The sequence below is a fragment of the Daphnia magna genome, linkage group LG4 (assembly GCF_020631705.1).
Source record: "Daphnia magna isolate NIES linkage group LG4, ASM2063170v1.1, whole genome shotgun sequence".
NCBI lineage: Eukaryota > Metazoa > Arthropoda > Branchiopoda > Diplostraca > Daphniidae > Daphnia > Daphnia magna.
Genome location: NC_059185.1, coordinates 10,421,517 through 10,443,925, shown reverse-complemented (window position 1 = coordinate 10,443,925; position 22,409 = coordinate 10,421,517). Strand labels below are relative to the sequence as shown.

Sequence of the window (22,409 nt, the reverse complement as noted above, 5' to 3'; positions counted from 1 at the left end):
AAAACATCGACAGGATAAAAAAAATATGTACATACAAAGAATCAGGAAGTTCTTTTGATAAATGGGAAGAAGTGACCACCCACGTATTACGATAGCGGTGTGATGTAACGAACTTCTTTGGATTTGATCGATCTTTTATTCTTGTTGTGTTTTTTTTTTGCGCTAGTTAATCACTTGAATGATTCCATTCAATCATTCCCTTTTGCTATTGTATCCGTCCCTTTTCGCTAAATTTTCCGTATAAATTGAAAAGGAGGACCACAGCAAGACAAAGGTCAAAGTCAGAATCCTCCCCTCCTCCCCTCCCCCCCCCCAAAAAAAATGAATTCAATTCAGAAATTTGATTACTTAAAAAAAAAACTACGCTATCATTAACAGTAAAAAAAAATAACTGTTTAGCTTCATTCAAGCATTCGAAAAATTTCTACCCCCACCCCCCCCCCACCCCACCCCAGAAATAATAATAATAATATCGATTGTGCAAACGCACTGGCAACCAGAAAAAAAACTGAATGTCTATTGTAATTCCCGAAGAGAAACGGCAAAAAGGAAAAACGTCTATCGTAACAAGAGTTGGGTGTAACAACTAGGGGTGGGGGTTGGGGGTGGAAACAGGGAGGCTTGAAGGAAGACGGTTAAAAGGTATATAGTATATAGAGGATCGCTGTTGACACAAGCCGCACGTCATCTTTTATTTTAAATATTCCCGCCGCCAGTTGGGGCTGCTTTTCCTTTCCTATACAAGAGCAGAGGGGAGGGGGGAGGAGGAGAAAGGAGCGTGAGGTGTTGGCTGCAGTAACTAACTGGCACCCCAAAATCAACAACGAGCCTCGTAGAGAGAGTCCCACGAGCTCGGCCGCGTTCCAAAAGCACAACAGACAACAACACAGACACGCAAGGCCAGTGCACTTTGCTGTTGTTGTTGTTGCTCTCTCTCTAACTGTGCCACCTTCTCTCCTCCCGCACGATACACACAGAGCGTCTATAGGCTCGGCTTTAAAGAAAAACAAAACACGAGTGGGTGGAAGTTAGAGGGAAAGAAAGAAAAGAGAGAGTCATCGTCAACACACTCTGCCTCATTATTCCCGACGTGTTGTTTTCTCTGTGTGTGCCTCTCCTTTTTGGAAGGCCCTTGTTTTGTTATGGGCCCGTTGATAAAAGAACAAACAGACAAACGTTCGGACTTGCAGTCAATATTGCCTTTTGAATAAAGCTCGTTTCCGTTATGTACGTTAACGCGCGTTAACGTCCAACAGCCATTTTGTTTCCCCAGTTGCTCATGTGGTTATTAGTTCTTGGCTTTGTTAAGACGTTGTTAACGAGCGATGGACACGTCTCGTATGATTCATGTCACCAAAAAAATTAAAAATCAAAGATTTAAAAATGGACACGTTGATGAACCACCGCACGTGTCGCATTTGGCCTACATTTTTTTTTGTTTTGTTTTGATCGTCCATCCCCCAGTTCTATATAACACGCCCTAAACGGTCAAACAAATTTAGAAAAGAAAGCGAAACGGAGAGCAGCGGGCTAGGCCAGAAAACAGTTAGAAGGTGTTTCTCCGTACCGACATATGTCACTTCAAAAAAAAAAAGGCCCTACCATGTGACCCAAAACAAATCCAGTGTTATAGACTACAAGTACTACGATGGTCAAGCTGTTGATGGAACGAAAAAGATAGCAAGGTCACATCAAAAACAATAAAGGTGAAACAAATAAAAAGAAAAAAAAAAAAAAACAAAAACAAAACGGGGTGTCGATATGTACGCAAGTAAAAACACAAACATTGATCGGACGTCGGTGCGCCTTGATTCATTGACCTTCAAAGATCGAAATGGCCTTTGGCGGCGGTGACCTCCTCAGTCGTTTCCGAAAGCAAATGACCTCGCGTGACCCTCCGACAGTTGTTCTTTTTCAATCGACGAGAAGAACAGTGTCATTTGTATACACAAACACAGGCCGCCATGATTCTTTTCCAGGCTCGTCCCTAGAGTGATGCGCTGTTTTTGTGTGTGTGTGTGTGTGTGTGTGTGTCTCACACAAAAAAAAGTCAGCTGGTAAACAACAAAGATGCTGGCTCATTGTCATCTTTCTGCCATGGATCCCTCATCTTCCATGTCTTCGGTATGTAAACTTGATTGCCTCCTTTTTATTTTTTAAATGAAAAGAAAAGGGAGGGGGGCTGGTATATTATTCGTAAGGTGATCAACTAGCGCTCTAAAGATTTGCGGGGAGAGCTTATAGCCAAGTGTTGATTGTTTTGAAACAAAAAAAAAAATTGGGAAAACATTTGAAATCTATAGGGGCTGGGGGGTTTGTTTTTGAGTTAATTTGCATAGACGGGAGCGATATATAGGGTCGGGGTGTATTTGAACTTGATGATGTTGATGTGTGGCGGAGTTGGCGAGCAAAGCCCTTGGCACGGCCCAAACTCACGGCGTGTAATTTCATTTTCCTTTTTGTTTTTCTTGCTGCCGTTTTCACGTCGAGTCGAGGAGGTGCACAGAAAAAGAGTTTGAACAATTCAAACTGTTGCAAGCGGCTTCGCCGAAATGAAATCGTTAAATGTTATCGACACGAAATAACAGTTTTTTTGTTTTTTTTGTTGGGGGGTTTTCATTCGACCGACCGCACGCCGAGATCTCGTTTTTCCCTCTTGTTTTGTTCCCCCCTTTGACCATGTGATTTGCGTTCGTCACAACGAACACACACACGCAAAAACAAACGCGCTGAACATTTAAAATGTGCAGGAGGAGGACTCGTTAAACAGCCGCCGCAGTTAACCGTCATCTCTCTCTCTCTTTTTTCCGACTTTCTTTCCATCATTAAACACACATCAATTTTTAGATATGTGTGTTTTTCTCCCTCTTTTCGCAGTTTTGTTTTCTCATTTTAAATTTCATTTTTTATTTATTTTTTTTTTTTGCTTGGCTTAAAAAAAGAAAAAAATAAATAAATTGGAAAGGGGAGAACAACCCCGTTCGTGAAAACTAATTTTTACTGTTTGAACACACCGGAAGGGATGTGACGTCATCGCGTAACAAAATGCCCCGTTTGGAGGGTGGGGATTCTTGTGTTTTTCACCAGCACAACTTTGACGATCCATTGATTCCGTCCGTTACGAGTTGCGTAAAAAACAAAAACAAAAAACCAAATAAAAATGGCCTTAAATATTTTTATTTTTCGAAATAAAAGGCTGGTTTAATTTCTCCCCCCTTTTATTCCGAGTGTGTGTGTGTTAAGGTCCTTTACGATAGCAATCTTTTGCCTTCCGTGTTACCTGTCCAGCAGCTGTCCTTATTGATGCGGATCTATTTGATTTGTTGTTGGAAAAAATGCTCGCACTTTCATCACCTCACCTTCATTTGCGTATGGCTCATTACATGTAAAAGGCAGCCGCAATATGGCGATCTACTTGTATGGGGCTTGATGTATGACCATCAAACACGACGGCCATCCTGTTGCTCTCTGTGCGTGTGTAACAAGAAGCGAAATCAAATCAAATTCAAAACGAAAAAATAAAAAGGAAGAAAAACTTAAGTAAAGAGGGTGAACCGAGAAAGGACAAGAGTTATACACATGGATATCGGCAACACAGAAGGAATGCCGTTTTTTTTTTTCTTTTTTGGCCTTGTGTTACAGTCAACTAACGCAAGACGGGCCAAAATAAAAACGCGGCTTTTTTTTTTCTTATGTATTTTTTGACACTAGAAGTTTTTTTCTTTTCTTTTCTTTAGTGTTGGCTTTCTTCTTATATTCTGCCTAGTGTCCAATGACTTAACGCTGGTAATCATTGGTCGACGAGCAAGAAGGGACACACAAGAGAAAAACGGCGAAAAACGGAGGACGTATCGTTTCAGTTTTATTTTATTTTATTTTTTTGGAAGGGCAGTTTCAAACAGAAAAAAGAGAGAGAGAGGCTGTCAAACATAAATTACATCGGCTGCGAAAGGTATATATAACCCCCGGTTCGTATATACCTTGGGTTTTTTTGTGCTGAAAATGCCCCTATTGTAAACTTGCGTGTGTGTGTGTGTGTGTGTGTGTGTTTGCGATGCAGAAGGACTGTCAATGCGTATAGGGTGGTTGACGGGGTGGGAAGGTGGGCCTTGTTCCATGGGTGGGCCCAACAAGATGCAATATCCTCTCTCTCTCTCAAGACGAGGTCACTTACCCTGAAACTCGTAAAACATTAGAACAACTAGCAACGAAATGAACTTGAAACATTTCCAAAAAAAAGAAATGGGGAAAAATTGTTAATTACTTTGAATCATTTCCCCCCTGTTTTTTGTGTTTTTTGTGTGTTTCTGTTTGAACCAAATGATGTCCGCCAACAGATGGCCAAAGACGCGGGAAATTTGAAACCGATGTGAATGGTGGTGATCGACTTAGATCAGATCATGTTTTGTTTAGTTTAATGGAAAATGAAAGAATATTTTATTTCTTAAAAAAGTCTGGAACAGATTTCAACTTAATAAATCGCAAAACGCTTCGCTTACAATAGAAAAGGTGTTGCAAAGGTGACTTGTTTTTTTTTTCCTCGTAAACGAAGTTCGACGACGATGTGGGGTTATCGACGACATCGTTTCCTTTGTTTTTCTTTTTTGTCAGAACGATAATAATAATAATACAGAGAAAATGAGGAGATCTGGGAGACAAGAAGGGGGGGGGGGACCAAAATTGTCACACCGTCCACTTGTAAATTGTCCAGATTTCCAAAAGTGTGCCTGGAAAAACTCGTTTCTCAGATTTTTCTTCCTTTCCAAAACCAACCCCCCCCCCCCTTCCCCTCCCCCACTAAACACCATATGCATAGGGACAACCCTCATCTTCACTTGGGACTTACCCTCCCACCCACCTCCCTTTTTTAAATGTACACAAACTCATTTTTCCTTCTTCTTCTTCTTCTTCCATTTGGCCAAAAGAAAATGGGAAAAAAAAAAAGAAAAGGAAGAAGAAGAGAGAGCAAAAGAACAAACTGTGTTAGTAGTCGAACAAGAGACGGAGCGAGCGGTCAGCAAGTTCTTCGCAGATTCATTAACATTTCGTTCTAATTTTGTTTTTTGTTTTTTTTCAAAGACCAATTTGAATTTCAATGTCAATCCGAGAGTTTGGAGACGTTTTCATTGACTGCATTTCGTTTTGCAATCGTATTCTTGTTTGGTACCTGTAGGCGCAGTCCGGTGGACGTCGGAAGACGCTGGCTGGAACCGGTGTGCGTGTTCCAGATGATTTAAAACATCAGACATACACACACACAAAAAAAAACAATAAGAAAACCCAGCGGATTACAACATTTTGCGTGCTACTATAGTGTTGCGTTGGAGCGAGGAGCAAGTCTTCCGGTGCGCGCGAAATTTGAAATTCGTGTGTGTGTGGGGGGAGCGAACCGACCAACCAGACGGACAGTGTTTTAGTTTTTTAAGGCGAATTGACAAGCTTCCGGTTGTGGCAAGATCTACCCATTCATCGGTACATCGTTCCGTAAGTCGCAATCTATTTTTGATATTTATATTGTGTGTGTGTGTTTGTTTATAAGAGGGATGACGTGTCAAGGGAAGAATTTTGAGATGATTCACGTATGGCTGTCGCTTGGGCTATTGCCGATATTTCTTTTTTTTGTTTTTTTTTTTCAAAATACCACGAAATTTGTTGTGTCGAGTGTCATTAGCAGTTGGAAGGACGAGAGTAGATATAGGACGTCCATCCAACGTGTCATTTATTTTGAATTAAATAACAATTGCAAAGTCCATCCGGATAACGAAATGGGACTTTTATCTTTCCTTATTGAACGGACAAACAAATAAGAATGAGAGGAAGGGGGGGACGAGAAACAGCAAAACAAAAAACAATTGATGTAGGATCCATTTTATTTTTTAAGGGGGGGGGGGGTAAGTTGAAGGCGGAGGGAGGGTGTCCATTGATATCTCAAGCAAAAGTGTCCCCGCCGATGCTGCTGTCGATGAGATCTTTTAATAGCTTTTTTATTTCCATTTTCTGTTAGGGGGGGTAGGTTCCTCCGTTCATGAGTGTAGCGGGGGAGGGGTAGGAGGTCATTCATTATTGAAATTCCGAGCTCCTCCTCCCTTTAAGTCGGTTCTCTCAGCCTCTGTGAAGTCACACATCCTTCTCTCTCTTTGTGCGTGTGTGTGTGTGAGCGATCCACAAGTTTCTCCCGAAACCAGAGGGGAACTTTTGTGCTGGAACAGGTCAGCTCGTTCCATCACAGTTGTTCCTTCTCCCGTTTCATGCATCCCCCTCCCCCTCCTTTATTCTTTTTTCGTTTTTTTTCCCATTTGAATTTTTTTTTTTTTTTACGACACTTCCGAGCGCGGCTCAAACACTGCAGACAAGAGCGCTGGTCAGTCTGCGAGCTGTGTATATATCCATTGCGTCGTTGTTAACACAAGGAGGTCTTATGGTGCACACAGGGTCTGTGTGGGAGGGGTAACTGGAACTTTTTTTTTGTTTTTTTTTTTTTTTTTTTGAACCCACCGAAGAGAAGGGGATCTCGGTGGACGACTTTTCTCTTATTATATTCCCATATACCGCTGGTTTTCGCCTTCAAATTTCAATGCACCTCCTCTTTGTGTGTTCCAGAAGGGGAGAAAACAACAAAAAAAAGTTATTTCATTTCTTAAGTTTAGTTTTTTTTTATATATTTTGCCGCTTGAACCAAAAAAAAAAAAACTCTTCGTCACACGTATACACAAGGCCAGCGCCATATAACTGTCCGTTCTTCTTATGTGCTCCTCCTACCATTTGTGGACTGGTACCACAATCAAGAACTTTTACTTTGGACCATATGCAGCCCCAAATGAATTGCCCATGTTTTGTCTCTTCTTATTATTGGCTTGGCTTTGTATACATTTTTACAAACGCCTGGCCATTCTTTTTTGTATAATAAACACACACACACACATAAAAGATCTTTAAAGGTCTTGTGGTGAAAAAAAAGCTCAGGTCAACAGGGACACTGTATAGGATTTGTGACGTTCTTTCATTTCTTTTTCTGGAACACCTGGACCTCTTCTGTTAAAATTGGAGCACAAAACAAAAAAAAAAAAAAATTCAAACTTTCCTGTGAGCCAACAGGAAAAAAAAAATCAAACGTTGGCTTTTTTTTATTCTTTAAAAATCAATCAATCAATCAATACATTATTCAATTTGAATGGAGCAACTCGCCACCACGCGAAGCTGGGCCACAAGTTTATCAACTGAAAGTGAAAACTGGACCAAGTGGGGGGGTTAGGATCAAATGAACAGACCAATGTGTGTGTGTGTGTGTGTGTACAAATAAAAGTTTCATTCCCCCCTATTTTAGACAAGAGAAAGAGGCAAACTCGCTTTAAAGAGCAAAGCCCTTTTGATTGAAGAGAAAAGAGATGGCAAGTGAAGATGCCGAATAAATGCAGAATAGAGAAACCCCCTAACCAAAAGTTTTGACTCTCTTTACTGTACAACCCTTGCACTTGCTTTTTAGTCATCTGTTTGTATTTCTCTTCTCTTCTCTGTTCTTTTAAATTTTTGGATGGGGGGCTTCCCAAGGCGGAGTCGGCCGAGAGTTGATCAACTTGGGCCGAGAGATTCACGTTTAAAAAAAGACGCTTTTTTGGGGGGGTAGTAGAAGCGAGCAGCTTCTAGTCAGCAGTGGATGAAAAAACAAAAAGGCCCGAGAACAGGGCCACTACTAATTGGAATAATGCAAATGAGCAAGTTGCTTCTTGCCTATGTTCTTCTTGCGAGAGCCGGTAAGCAGGCCAAGTAGTGTTATATATGTGTGTGTGTGTGTGTAGGCAGAGCCCCCCAAAGTCTTGGCAAACCTTTCAATAGTTGACGAAGCGTTGTCTTTTATGTTGCTAATTAGTTGGCTGGCGTTTTTGTGTGTGTGTGTGTGTGTGTCTGTGTGAAGAGGTTGGCCGTGGCAGAAGATTTTCATGTCTAACACAAACTCGCAGCGCAATCGCGGCTCTCACAGTCCGCTGCATTGGCAAGCACTTGGAACATTTATTTCGGTATTCAAAAGATGTGCGGCTTCTTGCTGACTGTCGACGTCCTTTTTTTTTTCTTCTCCTTTCGTTTCTGTGCGATTTCATTGCGCAAAAAAAAAATGTGATGCCACACACACGTGGGGCACGGGCTGTAAGAAAATGAAAGAGAAAAATGTTGGGTCAATCATCAGAAAATTTGGATATGCTCGTCTTTCCTTCCTTCCGCTTGGATGAGGCGTGTTTGATCGCATAGCCCCCTCGCCATGTTTATACTATCAGTTCTCTTGCGCTTCTTTTTTTTTTTTTTAAATTCATTTCAAACTTTCACTCCGGATGCGTTTGTGAGGTGTAATTCTGATAGTAGTCCCCCCCTTTTTTTTTTTAAATAATTAGAACTGTGGACGTATGCAAAACACGCCATTTTTAAATGGACGACCGCTGTGCGGGGGTTTCTTACGATATTATTCTATCATATTTTGCCACATTAGAGTTTTTCATATCCGCAGTCCGTTGCTTGTGTGAAAATAATGGGAGTTAACATTTAGGAAATAACATTTTTTTTTTTTTTTTTAAAAAGGTGGCAGGCAATTGTTTCGTGATGTCTGTGTAACACTGACAGTTTTTTATTATTATTATTTTTTTTTTCATGTAAAATTCGTGTTACTTGTTGGGATCAGACGTTTTAATTGACGTAAAAAAAAAAAAATTACGCGTACGCGTGTGTCTAGTACACATGTCGTGATTGGGGTGATGAAACTTTTCTTTTCTCCCCCCCCTCTCTTTTGAATTTATATTTTTTGTTTTATGATTTGATGAACTACTCGGCGGTGACCATAGGACACAAATAAAGGGTTGGGCCAGTATTAAAATGTGTAACTCTGGCGCTAATCATTACAATAGACCCCCCCTGCCCTCTTTGCCCGGCCAGGTCGCCTTAAATAAAATTTAAAAAAAAAAAAAAAGTTTTCATTTTGTGTGTGTGGTTCCGACGTCTGTATGTCATGCCATCACCATCAACAAATTGTTAAGAAAAAAATACAACAAATTGTCGCCAAATTATCGATCAAATGGGAAAAAGGGCCGGTGCCAGTTATATACATGAAAAGCCGAGGCTTTGTCATGTTCTGTTAGCCATGGAAGAGACGGCCAGCTTTGGCAGTCTAATGGTGATGTGTCACATCAATTAGCCACTTTGCAGAGAGGCATGACCGCACACAATCAAACCCCCCTCCTCCCTTATCTGCTTTACCTGTCTAGATTTTAACCGACGTTTATGGCAATTCTTTTTAAATAATAATAACAATAATTTTTGGTTTCTTTCTTTCTTATATTTTTACATGGCGTGATAGGGAGAGGTAACATTTATTTGTGTTGCTAGTTATCTTCTACATTTTACTAATGATCGTCGTACGTATTTTTAATTCAATTGATTAGACGAATCTTAAATTTCGGTGTCTGTAAAATTATTTTTTTTTGATCCGATCAAATGGCTGTGTTTTTTTTTTGGCAACTCTTTCGCGTTGACTTTGCAATCAGCAGCGCCAAGTGGAGAACAAAAGACGGCCGACACGGTTCTTAACACCTTCCGACTAAATCACAAAGTGTGTGTATAGCCAAGGACTTTTTGTCTTTCTATTTCTTTTTTTTTTTTTTAAATGCCGAGAAGACTTTTATTGTTTTGTTTTGTTTTGTTTTTTTACATCTATTAACTATAATTAAAAGGAAAAATTTCAAAAATATCGTTCATTTTTGTCGATGGTCTTTTCCCGCGTTCAGCCTCTTTATTAGTTTGGCCGAGTCACGCGCTTCCCGGAGAGATGGATGTTCCTTACAAAGACGATCTTAATAATTAACTTTAAAAAAATAATAATAATAAGAAGAAACAAAAGAGAAAACGAAAGAGATTCATGTTTGGTCTGCCGATTGCTATTAGATCACGACAGGTAGTCACGCAAGGCATCCGAATTATGTCCTTCCGCTCCCCAATCTTGTTCTGTTTGTTGACCTTTTTCGGGATGTTCGGCAATCAGGTGGTAAGAATTGTTCATCGATATGTGTAGTGCAATCGAATCGATAGTTCACTTTTGACAATCAAATCGAGTTCAAATCAAAAACGCAAATGTGTTCAGTGATGACGTGGAAAGAAGCTCGTCGCAAGCAGCGTCGTGTTACTCGTCATTACGTGATTGTGATGGCCTTGCGCTTCCACCCGTGCGGATGTGCAATGGATTTCATTCTAGGAGATTCTTGTTGTTGTTTTTCCCTCTTTTTCGATCTGTTCGGCTGTCTAGCTAATTAATTTTCTGTGTGCCTCTCTCTCTCTCTCTCACTCACTATGTGTGTGTGTGTGTGTGTGTGTGTGTGTGAGCATGTGTGTTGACTGCCAACTTGTTTACTCTCTTTCTCTCGTCGGCCATCTTGCTTGCGGAGGAAGGGAAAGAGATTGGGGGGAGGAGGAGGTAGGAAGGGAGTTGAGTTGTTGTTGTTTATTATGGGATGCAATATAAGAGCCCGTTGCTAACGACAAACAAGTCCGAACGGAGGGAGCCCAACAGCGTCAGGGAGGTATGGGCCAAACGTGGGGGTAGGAGGGAAGTGGGGGGGGGAGGGAGGAAAGAAAAAGAGGAGGCTTTTAAAAATGAGGGCGAAGGTGGAGTGGGTGGCTGATGGAACTAGAGGGTGGCGGACGAGGAGGGGGGTTCAAGTTTATCCAGCGCCAACAACAACAACAACAGACCCCCTCCTCCCTTTATTTTGTTTTCGAACCTCTCCTCTGATGGACGGTCACGTCACAAAACACACACACACACAGTGAACAGACACACACAGACACACACACACACTCACGAAACCTGGAGTGCAGCCACCAGTCGCTCTTTTGACTCACTTCTCCGGGCGCTCTCTTCGTCGCTTCATTCAAATTTTAAAAGCGCAACCCGCCAATTTGAAAGAAAGATCCATCCACACACACACACACGCAGAACGATTGACGCAATTGGATTAAATCGAACATCACAGTCGTCGTCGCAACTTGTTCTTGTTTTTGTTGTTGTTGTTTTCTATCGAAAGTGAAAAAAGAAAACAATTGAACACGCCCCCCCGTTTATTTCGTGCTTTCGTCCGTCCACGTCATCCGCCTGCCACAGTCAGCCAAGTTAAAATCCTAAAACCAGGATGCAATTCGACTCGGCTTTTCTCCAGGTTAGAATTTCAATTGAATTCGATCGCATTTGATTTGATATATTTCGTTCGCTCGCTATTTATAAAAGCGCAAACATGTCGAAACGCGGCTTTTGAAATAGGCGCATGATGTCGATGGCGCCCTTGTGTGTGTGTGTGTGTGTGTAGGACGACTTGTTTGCTTCGCCGCAATAATAATATTATGAATTCAACAGATTCGATTCGGGATTAGATTGATCCATGCTGATTATATTATTGTTTCTAACCCCCACCCTCTCCCATCCCTCCCCCTTGCGTGTTTTATCGATATTTCTTCATAGTTTCCGAGTACGAAGAAAAAAACAAAAGACATGTTTATCATTTGAGGATTCACTTGTTTTTCCATACGAACGTTATGCAAGAGCAATCGCTTTACATCTCTCGATCTATTTGATTGGATTTTTTTATTTGAAATCATATTTTTGTACTCCTCCCCTATTGATTACTCGTGCTGCGTTGCTCACTGTCTCTCTCATTTTCAAACCCTACTTTCTACCTATACAAAACATTTGGGTGTATTTATAGTAACCGTTGACCAGGCAACGTCAATCTATTGTTTTCAATCTGTTGAATATCAGCCTACATGTAACGTTAGATAGGTAAAAGAAACAAAAACAAACTGTGCTCGACATCCGGATTGAGATGTGTCATTCAATTTCGATTTTGAATTCGAAATGAAAGATGTAAGACATTTTTTTGGGGGGGGTTGGGTTGGGTTAACAACTGCGGGTGTTTAATGACGAATCTTTTTTGACCTGCTGATGGATGATCGCATAGCCCAACCGCTCAAAGACGAGTAGTTTCTTTCTTTCTCTTGGCGGATGTGCTGCCAACACAAACTTTTGCCCGCGCAGAGAGCCAAAAGAAACAATAACAACAACAACAACAACGCAGACGATAGAAATGATTTTAAAAATAAGCTTTTTCGGAATTTTTTTTTATATTTTTACAAATAGGAAAAAGACATCAATGAGTGGGCGCCGAGAGTCCCTGCCGGTGTAGAGTAGGTGACTAGAAATAGGACCGAAAGAAGAAGCTCTTCATTTCTCCGAATGTCCAATTGTTTTTTTGGCTTCCTTCTCCGAGGTTTCGACAGAGAGAGATAAGAAAATCTAAATATTCACACAAAAAAAGGAGTCGTGTAAGTCATGGCCGGTGCGTTTTTGTGTGTGTAAACAAAATATTTTGCTGTATAGAAAATGGTCGTCCGTGGAGAGGAGAAATGCGCGATACAACACAACCCCCCCCCTCTCTCTCTCTCTAAGAAAAACACGAAGGGACTAGACTATGCACACGATGATGGTGTACTAGTATATAGATGTTGTTTTTGTCTGTTCCTTTTTTTATTTTGCTGTCCCTGCGTCTTCCTGCTTGTGTTTGTGTTTTGTGTGCGGTATAGCCTTAGCCGAAATGAACCAATGGGGCAGCAACAACAAAAAAAAAAAAAAAGGGAGGAAGAACTTTCTATTTATCTCCCGGGATGTGTTTCGGACAACATGGAACATGCCCAGCAAAAAGCAAAAAAAAAAAAAAAAGACTAGGGCTAAATGTATATATCTTTCTTAACTATACTATCGAACACCCCCCCCCCTCCCCTGTTTTGATGGTGCGGGAAAAAAAAAAAAAAAGCCGGGTGGAAAATGTTGTTTCACCCGGCTGCCTTTTCGCTTACTACACCTACCCCCTTCTTCTTCATATATACCCCCCCCCCTTTTTTTTTTACCTTGTCTTGGTCTGCTAAAAACGTGCCAAGAACATACCATCCCTTAACCGCCTTGACCTCACGACCCCGGACTTTTTATTTTTCTCCCCCCCCCCTTTTTTTTTTGCGCGAGCGGACCTTTGACCTGTTTTTTTGTTGTTGTTGTTGTTTGCTGCTGCTGTTGTTGTTGTTGTCTGGGTTTCTAAGATTCCTCCGCGTTGCCTTGTCTTGTTTTGTTTGTTGTTCTCATCATTTCTGATGGATAGTTTCAACCCCTCCTTTACAATGAAACAACAACAACAACAACAACAAAATGCATCTCCCTTCTCCGCAAGAAAATGATTCATAGCTTCACGATCATCATCAATACGTGCGGACATGTGAGGCCACTAAGAAAACAACCCCACCCCAACCCCCAACAATCGATTCAGGGTTCATTACCAAGTCGGAGAGAGGTCCCATTATTTCATTTTATTTTTATTTTTTTAACAAACCCCTGCGATTTTGCACCAAAAAAAAAAAAAAGTTTGTCGATGTTTGCTGGAAATGCGTACGGGGGGGGATTCGTTAAAATAAAAAAGAAAAGAAGAGCGGCAAGCGAGAGTCAGGCATTTTATTTATGAACAGCGTGTACTGTGGGTCTCATCGTCAAAGAGATGCAGTCAACTCGCCCAGATTACACGCACACACAGACACACAACCAAACGACAAGAAACATGTACGTCAAAAGTTATCCCTTCCCCCTCGCCTCGTAACGTTCCATGTCACCACTTGCCACCGTATTTTTTATTTTTTTTAAATACGTATATATACACACACACAAACGTTGTGTGTGTGTGTGTGTGTACCTGTCGTGTAAAAACATAAAACAAAATGCGACCAGTGAATTTCCATCGTTTCTCTTTTACGTGACTGTGTGTCCCAGCAAAAGTCTTCGCTAATTGCTTGTTTATCTAATTGTTGTTGCTGGCAACACAAACTTGCGCGCCCCACTTTTGGAATAGGAGAGCCGAGTGTGTAGGACGGCGGTGTGCTCACCACCTGGCGCTGTCTACCTTACCTTTTTCAGGGTGCAGGGTGCAGGTAGAAGAATGGCACACGCATCCCGTCTATTCTATGCTAATGAATTTATTAATTATTATTTTGATTTAATTTTTTTCGTACTTGCTCTCCCTTATCGTTTAATTGTTCTGCGGCTCTCGCATCTGAAAATCAGGTGTCAAATGTTTAGGTGAAATGATTTGAAAAAAACAAAACAAAATTGTTCAAAATGGGAGTGTACATCATTTTCAATTCGACTGTTATCAAAAGCTATACATGTAATGTAAAGAATAATGCACTAGTGTATTTTCTCGATCGTTCTGTCGTTGCATGACAAATGATCGAAGATGGCAGAACATCTTTTTTTTTCTTTTACGCTTGAAGGATAAAGTCCCGCGTTTTTTTTTTAATGTTAGCCTGGGGGGGGGGGTTACTAGGCAATTGAACGCGTTCATTTTTTTTTCTCTCTCTTCTTTTTCATCAGTACACACTTTACAACACGGCTGTGTATGTGTACACACACAGAACGATAGGAAGATTTTTTTTTTAAAGAAAAAAGAGGCTTTGCCATGATGCGCTTTTCAAATGTCATGTCCACGCGTTGGCGGCTGCCGTGCCGCCCGCCAGTTTCGATTGATGAACTCCCGGATCATTTCGGATATCTGGCCTTTTTTTTTCTTTTCTTTTGGTACATCCATATATAGGCTTTATAGTTTATACTGGCCGTCCTTTTTTTTTTTATTATTTACCCGCATACGATCGTTTCCGCTGTATCAGGGACAACAGCAAAAGAAGTCCAGTGACGATCTTCGGACATCATCTGAAAGCTTACCATCAATTGATGGCTCGTTGTTCGATATCGGAACAAGGATTTGCAAGACTCGCTGATGTTCTGCTGTAATCTTTAAACACAGCTGTATCTTCTTTTTTATTTTTATTTTTTTTTTGCCGTTGATTCAACGCAAGTTTTAGCGATCGACGCGCCACAGTTGTCGCATTTCATGTTTTTGACGAATTGTTTCGTGAGCTTGTGCTATTCGTCTTGTAGAAATGCAAAAAAGGGGGTGGGTCGTTTAACATTTACCCGCGTTTTCTTTTTTTACAAAAAACTGCGCGTACCTCGAGCTAGAAATAAAATGAAGTATATTTTTATTGAATATCCCGGCTCTCCTGTTGGATGTACTCTGCGGTGGTCTTTTAATTGTTTAGCATTCGTCCCGCTCGTTGTGCATTTTCGGCCTTGAATGAAACGGCCGATCGGTCCGTTTTTATTTACCTCCCTAAATTAATAATTAAAACCCCCCAAAAAGAAAGACACAAGAAACTGGAACAGGCTTATAGCGCGTCCAATAGATGCGATCATTTTTCGTGAAGATGCTACGAATCAAAAGAATAGCGTTTTTCGCTCGCTCCCGGGGTCCCCTTTTTCTTTTGTTTCATTGTTGCGCGTGTCGTTTGAATTGCTTTATGCTGCATTGTTTGAGCTGTGTTCCAGTCCAGTTCGCTTGGTTGACTACTGCCCAATGGAATGTCTTTGTTTTGTTGTTGTTGTTCTTTATCGTCTTTTATTCTCGAAAAAACTATTTGCTCTCGTGCCGGACGACTCAACGTGCCGCCGCGTCCAACCTCCCCCCCATCTGCGTGACCGCCTCGCTAATCTGTCAATTTCTGAAAGCAAAAGAAACAAAAATGCGTTTACAATTTTGAAAGGGATTAATTAAAAATCGAATTTCAAACACGACGTAGTAAATATATCGTTAAATACCATCGGATTTTCACGCGTTTGAGTTTAGTTGCTCAAATCTTATCGGGAGAAATATTTATTGACGCCGCGCATTATTTAGTGTGCGGTGAAATTGTTCCAGCATCTATTCAAACGATCAAAGTCCGCGCGCTTTCAAAAAAAAAAATCGGAAGACTCTAACGTTCTATGTGCGAACAACATATCACATCAAAATCAAAAGGATATTAACGCAGAGTATGAAAATAGAAATGGGGCGGAGTACGAAAAAAAAAAAAAACCAACTTTTGAATGTCGAACGTTGCACTGGAAGCAGAGTAGCGCAAAAAAAATCATAGATCTCTCTCTCTGCTTCACCAGTTTTCTTCACCCTCGTCCTACAACGGCCTGGAACGTCTATCCCCTTCACGATGTAGCCTTCACCTCTTTGCATTTTTCCCTATTGAAAAGCTATATAGAGAGAGAGAGAGACAGATGATCTATATATTTTATTCACTCGATGATAAACTATCGCTCAAACCCCCCCCAAAAAAACCCAGGAGCGACGAAGATTTTTCTCTTTTTATTTTTGGCATTTTTTTTTTTTTTTTTTCGTGACTGGTTCTCGCTGACTGGGCCTCTGTCTCGCTTCCATCAGCTGCACTGTCTACTCAACTGTACGCCCTTTCAAAGTTTCACACTTCCCCCCCTTTTTTTTTTGCCTCACTTTTAAAATTTAGATGTAGTGAGTTCAATGTAAGCGTCTTCTATAATATAAAGCCAATTCGTACTTTAACATGCCAGTTTTCAATGAAATTTGAATAGGACTTTACTTGCGCAATAGGATATTGATATCTATAATCAAAATGGAGGGCCTACAATCAAACACCCCTGTTATGAAGGCCATTTATTGGATACCTGTACCTAAAACAAAAACAAAACAGAACATTTCAAACAAACAAACAAACAAAAAAGAAAAGGGCCGATGGTATTATATAGGCCTATGACGAGAAGAGAGTCCCTTCCGTCCTGTCTAATCTTCGAAATCAGATTGCGATGCGGTTGTTGATGCCACGATAACGGCTCGTACTGGCTTGTCGAGTTGAGTGCGATACGAATCGCAAGGTGTCAGCCAGCACTTGCGAGCCAGTCAAGAAAGAAAGACAAAACGAGGGTGGTAAGTCAAAAAAAAAAAAAAAAGGTTTGGCTGGGAGGGAGGAATGAGAAGTGGGGGTGGGTGGGTGAGGTACACCGACGAGTTGCATCGGCGCGCAAGTTCCTTTTTATTTTTATTTTATTTTTTTTTTTGCCTTTTCATTCGGCTTCATTCTTATTCCTTTTCGTCTTTCTTGCCTTTTGGCTATTGTGGACAGCCAAAAAGGGGAGGCCGGCCTGGATGGTGGGGGAGAGAAAAAGGGGCGGCGGCGGCGGCTGACTAGCGTCATTCTACTCAATAGTTGCAGGGTCGAATAAAACACACACAGCAGCAGTAGCAAGCAGCAAGGAACAGCAGCAAAGAGTTAAAGAGCCTTCAGAACGGGGTGTATATCACTGGGTGGTCGTGTTGAATGCGGCCGCAGTTGGGTGTTCTCTTCTTTATACTCCGCACACTTGACACCGGCTCTCCACCCACCCTTCGTTTTTTTGTTTTTGTTTTTTTTGTAATTGGACACCGAATTTTACCTGGTCGATCATTTCATCTGGTCGAAGCTTTCATGACAGACTAGTATTTAAATTTTGGGGTTTTTTTGTTTAAATCATTCCCGCCCGAAAACAAGTGCGGACCGTTTTCCTTGTTTGCCTCTACGATATATATGTATAGATATATATTCCAGCGTGCAATACAAAGATCGCGAGATTCAAAAAAAAAAATCAAAACAGTTGGGGGAGTCGGTGCGTTCAAATATGGACTCATGGTGAGTAAAAAGCAAAACTTGTACATTGAACTCGCATGCCGGATCATTCAATTTTCCAATTGTTAAGAATTCAGACCGTGCAATCACGTCCGTTGATTGACAATTTCTTTCATTTTTTTTTTTCTTAAACTCCAATAGTTTTTTTATGTCAATGAAAGAAAAGGGGCAAATTTGTTCGGGGGCGACAAACGGTTTCTCTACTGGCCTCGTTCAAAGTGACGATGTTTGACATTTGTGTCTGCGAATTGCTTCGTTAAAAACAACAAATAAAAAGAAGAAAACGAGGGGAAGAATAAAGCGGTCTCTTATTTAGCATTTTTTTGTTTCTTTTTTATGTGGCCGAGAGTTGCACGGGACAACTCATTAGCAAACGGAGGAGTTGTGTTTGTACGCGTGGTCGGTTTGTGCGGCAGTTTGTGCGTCTTCACCACCGAGTGGGTGAGGGGTGGGCTGTGCTCGGAGTCTGCCAAGCACACGCACACACACAGAAGAAAAAAATAATAAAAAGTGAGACAACATGTTGTATATCAAGACGACCAGACTCTTGATGATGATGACGATAGAAGGGATGGGGAAAATGGGGTGAGGGACACTTCATTATTTCGTCATCATCTTTTGATTCTATACAAACAGAGCTCGACCGCAGACTCTTCGGCCCTTTTTCCCACCCACCAATTTCTTATTTTATTTTTTTAAATTTTCATACTTCCCCTCGCTCTTGGTCTACGTGTGTGTGTCTACTGGCTCTTGTCTTTTTAATTGCGTTTGAATCGACCGATTGTTGAACTCTCACAGAGTCGCTCTTTCTTGTTCATAATTGGATCGGTGCACCAGTTCGTACAGTGTGTCTACGTATTCACGATGTATATATATTCTTCGGGAAAAAAACAAAACAAAAGAGATGCTTGTCTGCTGCAACTGCGTCTTTTCAAAACGCCCCCCAAAAATCCCCTCGCCACCCCAAATCAAACAAAACGTCCTTTCCCTTGAGCCAGCGCACAGTTTTCAATTGAATTTACTCTTAAGAAATCCCGACGCTCGATTTCTTCATTCCCTTCGAATTATTTTAATTTTTTTAAATCTTAAAACAAAACAAAACAAAAAAATTAATAGATTGTTTTTCTAAATTCAATGTCGCAATAGGTTGGGGAGCGCGTGATGGATCCAGAAACAGACGTCGACGGTGCCATCAACCTGAGCACTCACCAGCAGGCCGAGCCGCAGCCAATCCTTAGTGACCAGCCAACGACATCGTCCCCGACGCTCAACCACAACGTGAGTTTCCTTACGTTCATTTTTCATTCAATGCAGAGCCGAGAAAATGAACTTGTAATGCGTTATAACTGTATGCGCAAAACAAACATATCGCCAGTTGATGACACCATCATAAAATGCGTGCCAATATCGGCAGATCGCAGCCGTGAATTCAGGCCTAGTATATTCAGACGTTGGATGTATAACGGGCCGTGCTGTGGGCAGCGGCAACCTGTCAAGGATCTTATTAGATGGCCAGCCGGGGGGAAGGGCAGCTCTCACGTCACAAGATGCTAGTCGGAACAATCGCTTAAGCATTTTTGTTGTATTGTGGTATCGGTCTCGAGCGGCTCTCACCCCACAGCCGCACGATCAAGAGAGAAAAAAGAGAGTCTGGTTGACTCGCCAGCCTCACGCACGTCTCCATTGAATGGTCCCGTTGGGAGATGATGGGCAGCAGTGGATCCGCGTCGGGATCGGCAAGAGGGTCCCGCCAGTGGTTTGACTTTGTCCAACAAAACACACACACACAGAAAAAGGTGACCAGACAATACGGGTGTCAGCTTCGGTTGTTATTTGTGTGTGTCCTGATGAAAGACTTGATGCCGATCGTTCACCGCACACACACACCAAATAAAACGACCAATCCATCCGCCTTTTTTTTCTTTTTGCTTTCAAATGGCGGCTCCTTCCAGATGGTGGCACCAATCATCTTCATACGTATGTATCGCCATCCGTCGTGTGCCCATTTTGTTTTGCTCTCTTCGAAGAAAAATCCCCACTGAATTGTCAAATAGAGAAACAGTCGCTGCAGCATTCCATAGATAGGTATAGCACACTGTAGGCTTTTGTTAGATTAGATGTGATCACGCCAATCATGACTTGTTGTATAGCGTTTTTTTTGTTTTCGTCGGTGCTTAGAATGTAGGCCAATTGTTTTGACACTATAGACAGAATATGGCGGAGCATATGTTTCAAAGAAAAACAAAAAAAAATAGACAACTGGGTCTAGGCTGACGACGTTGGAAGGTGGGTGGAATAAGGGAAGGGGGAGAGGAGAAACTAATTAACTGACTCGTTGGTGATGCTGATGGGACGGGCTCGTTAGCTGTCTTGTTTATTCGGAGACGCACAGCGAGTTGGGGGTACGACAAGGGCGGTGACTTTTCTTCACAACACAATCATTTCAACTCGTCTTGTTCTAGTTTATTATGAATTTTGCCCCTTCTCATTCGAGTAGAGAATTAAAAAGAAAAAAAAAAGGGAAAAAGTTCAAACTTAACTACGAGAACTCGCCCGTGATGCTGACTCATTAGTAAAACGTCGAAACGGAAGAGTTAGACAAAAATATGAGACGAAATGCTAATCATATCTATCACATTTCCTGGCAAACTTGATTGCCGCTTCGTAGATCGGCACCACCGTCTATGCCGTAGGCCTTTCCTCCCTTATATTTTATCGCCTTAATACGTTCAATTTGAATTGACAAGTGGGGGGAACTCTTCCGACACTGTCGAGTATGACTGCAATTACTAAATGTAATGAGTCGATGAACGTTTGTTGTCGTGAAACCGATGGCGATTCATCTTTGTTGGCTTTGCCGACAGCTACGGTCACCATTCTCGATCATCATTCAATGCGCGTTTTGTTACTCTGATGGTGATGGAAGATCAACCTCTTGAGCCTCATTTCGTGGAACGTATCGCTCGTCCATCACCTAAAAGAATTGCAGCCCTAAAAACATCGCGGTAATAGCAATAATCGAGTTCAATAGTCTTTGAAATGTCGGGGAGGTCAGCATTGAAGAGTAGTATGCGAACGGCCATTAATGCTTCGAAATTTTGATTGGACGTACGGCCAATTCTTTGATTCTGGTGGATGCGTGAATTGCATCATCTATAAAAAAAGGATGACGAGGAGTTCAGTGATGCAAACATGCGGCGATTAGCACAGGCCGACACGAAAGACGAACGTTTTCAGCCGTGTATCCATTTTGTATATGTAGTACTACACCGCGTAATAATGTAGGGCTATATAATACATAGCTGCTGGCCAGAATTTGTTGTTTTCCTTTCATTGCTGTCCATCGTCAAAACTGAGCTAGGAATACATTAGAAAATGGTCAATGCGTTGAAGCGAACGCCCCCCTTCTCTCTTCGTCGTGGCTCTCTCTTTATTCAACATAAATATCGGCAGAATCGGAGTAATGTCTCCCCTCCTTTGACAACGATCATGCACTATGTAATAAAAGAGGCCAAGCAAAAAAAAAAAAAGGAGGGGACACACACACATAGCTAGCTCATATATATATATATATATTTATAATAGTGTCCTATAATGTTTGTTCTTGTTTCCAATGCAACCGATGCTCATAGTAGCGAGCGATATAACGCCCGTGACGATACTCGTGTGCCATTGTCTTTAACCGACGACAAATGGCTTACGGGGGTTCTCGTGTTGTCTGCTCACGATTTTTTTATATATTTTGTTGTCTTCAGCTTCCCTCGTTCATTGCTTTTTTTTTTCCAAACGAATGGTCCCTTCCTCCCTGGTTCTTTCCCTAAGTTTTTTTTTTTTTTGTGGTCAACTCTCGGAACGCGTCCAGTTTTCAATATATTCCAACCCAGTTCTCCCTTCTATTTTTATAGGCGCTCTCGGCCCCCGGTATTTATTCATCCAAATGAACAACGTTTACTATTTCATTTTTTCTTCTTGTCCTTTCTACTGTTCTGGCTTTCCTTTTATGTATATCTAACACGCAAATGGCCTCTAGCAAGAAAGGAAAAACGTTGTATATATTGGACATCAAGTCTTTTAACTCTGCATCACAGTCGATCATCGGCCTGCGTGTTTACACGTCCTTCTTCCCCATTCGACTTTGAAGCTGCGATCGTGAAAACGTCATAAAAAACAAAAAAACTTTGGCCCATTTTTTTTTTGTTTTGTTTTTTGTGTCTTTCCCTACATTGAAAACGAAAGACTTTCTTTCGAAATCTTATGAATTTTTCACCTTATTCTGAATGGAATTGAATCGTGAAAAAGAGTAGGTCTATACGAGACGTATCGCACGCAAATTGAAAGGAATCCCCTAGCATTGGTTAAATGGCAGATTGTTCTTACTCCAACCAACACAGACGTTGATTGACACTCTGTCTTTTTTTCTTTTTGATTGGGTCGTATAGAAAAAAAAAAACAAGTAAGACAATCGCGCCCTGTTTGGGCTATATAGGCAATTTAGTCGTCTGTATTCTCTTTTGAGTCACCTGTGCAATGTTTTGTCGTCGAATATTGCGCAATGCTGTGATAGAGCGGGAGGAGACAATTCGTGATAGAGACATACGGCCATTAAATAGACAGTGAAAAAAAAAAACGGGGGACTTTTCAGGGTGGGAGTTTGCATCCTATATATGGCTCAACGCCATATTATAGCCACTACCAACCACCCTGTTTGCCGCCTCAATTTGTTGCTCGGCATCGAAAGAAAGCAAAGAAGAGACTCTGTGTCGACGATAGAACGAGGTTTAAAAAAAAGAAAAAAGAGATGGACATTGGAGAGGAGGGGGGGG

The 22,409-nt window shown here is 41.4% G+C and overlaps 1 protein-coding gene across 13 annotated transcripts in view; it reads left to right on the top strand.

Moving 5' to 3' along the window:
* The window catches only part of LOC116922097 (forkhead box protein P1), a 39,880-nt gene that overhangs the window by 6,000 nt on the left and 11,471 nt on the right, over positions 1 to 22,409 (top strand). For 2 of the 13 annotated variants that reach the window (XM_045173294.1, XM_045173287.1), the window contains exons 1-2: positions 17,137 to 17,589; positions 18,733 to 18,864. In XM_045173294.1, the coding sequence (XP_045029229.1) occupies positions 17,488 to 17,589; positions 18,733 to 18,864 (234 nt within the window). In that variant the 5' untranslated portion in view covers positions 17,137 to 17,487. Of the gene's footprint in view, positions 1 to 1,050; positions 2,125 to 5,173; positions 5,485 to 10,620; positions 11,193 to 17,133; positions 17,590 to 18,732; positions 18,865 to 22,409 lie in introns of those variants that run through there. The other 11 variants (XM_045173296.1, XM_045173295.1, XM_045173291.1 and 8 more) reach the window with 11 other exon arrangements.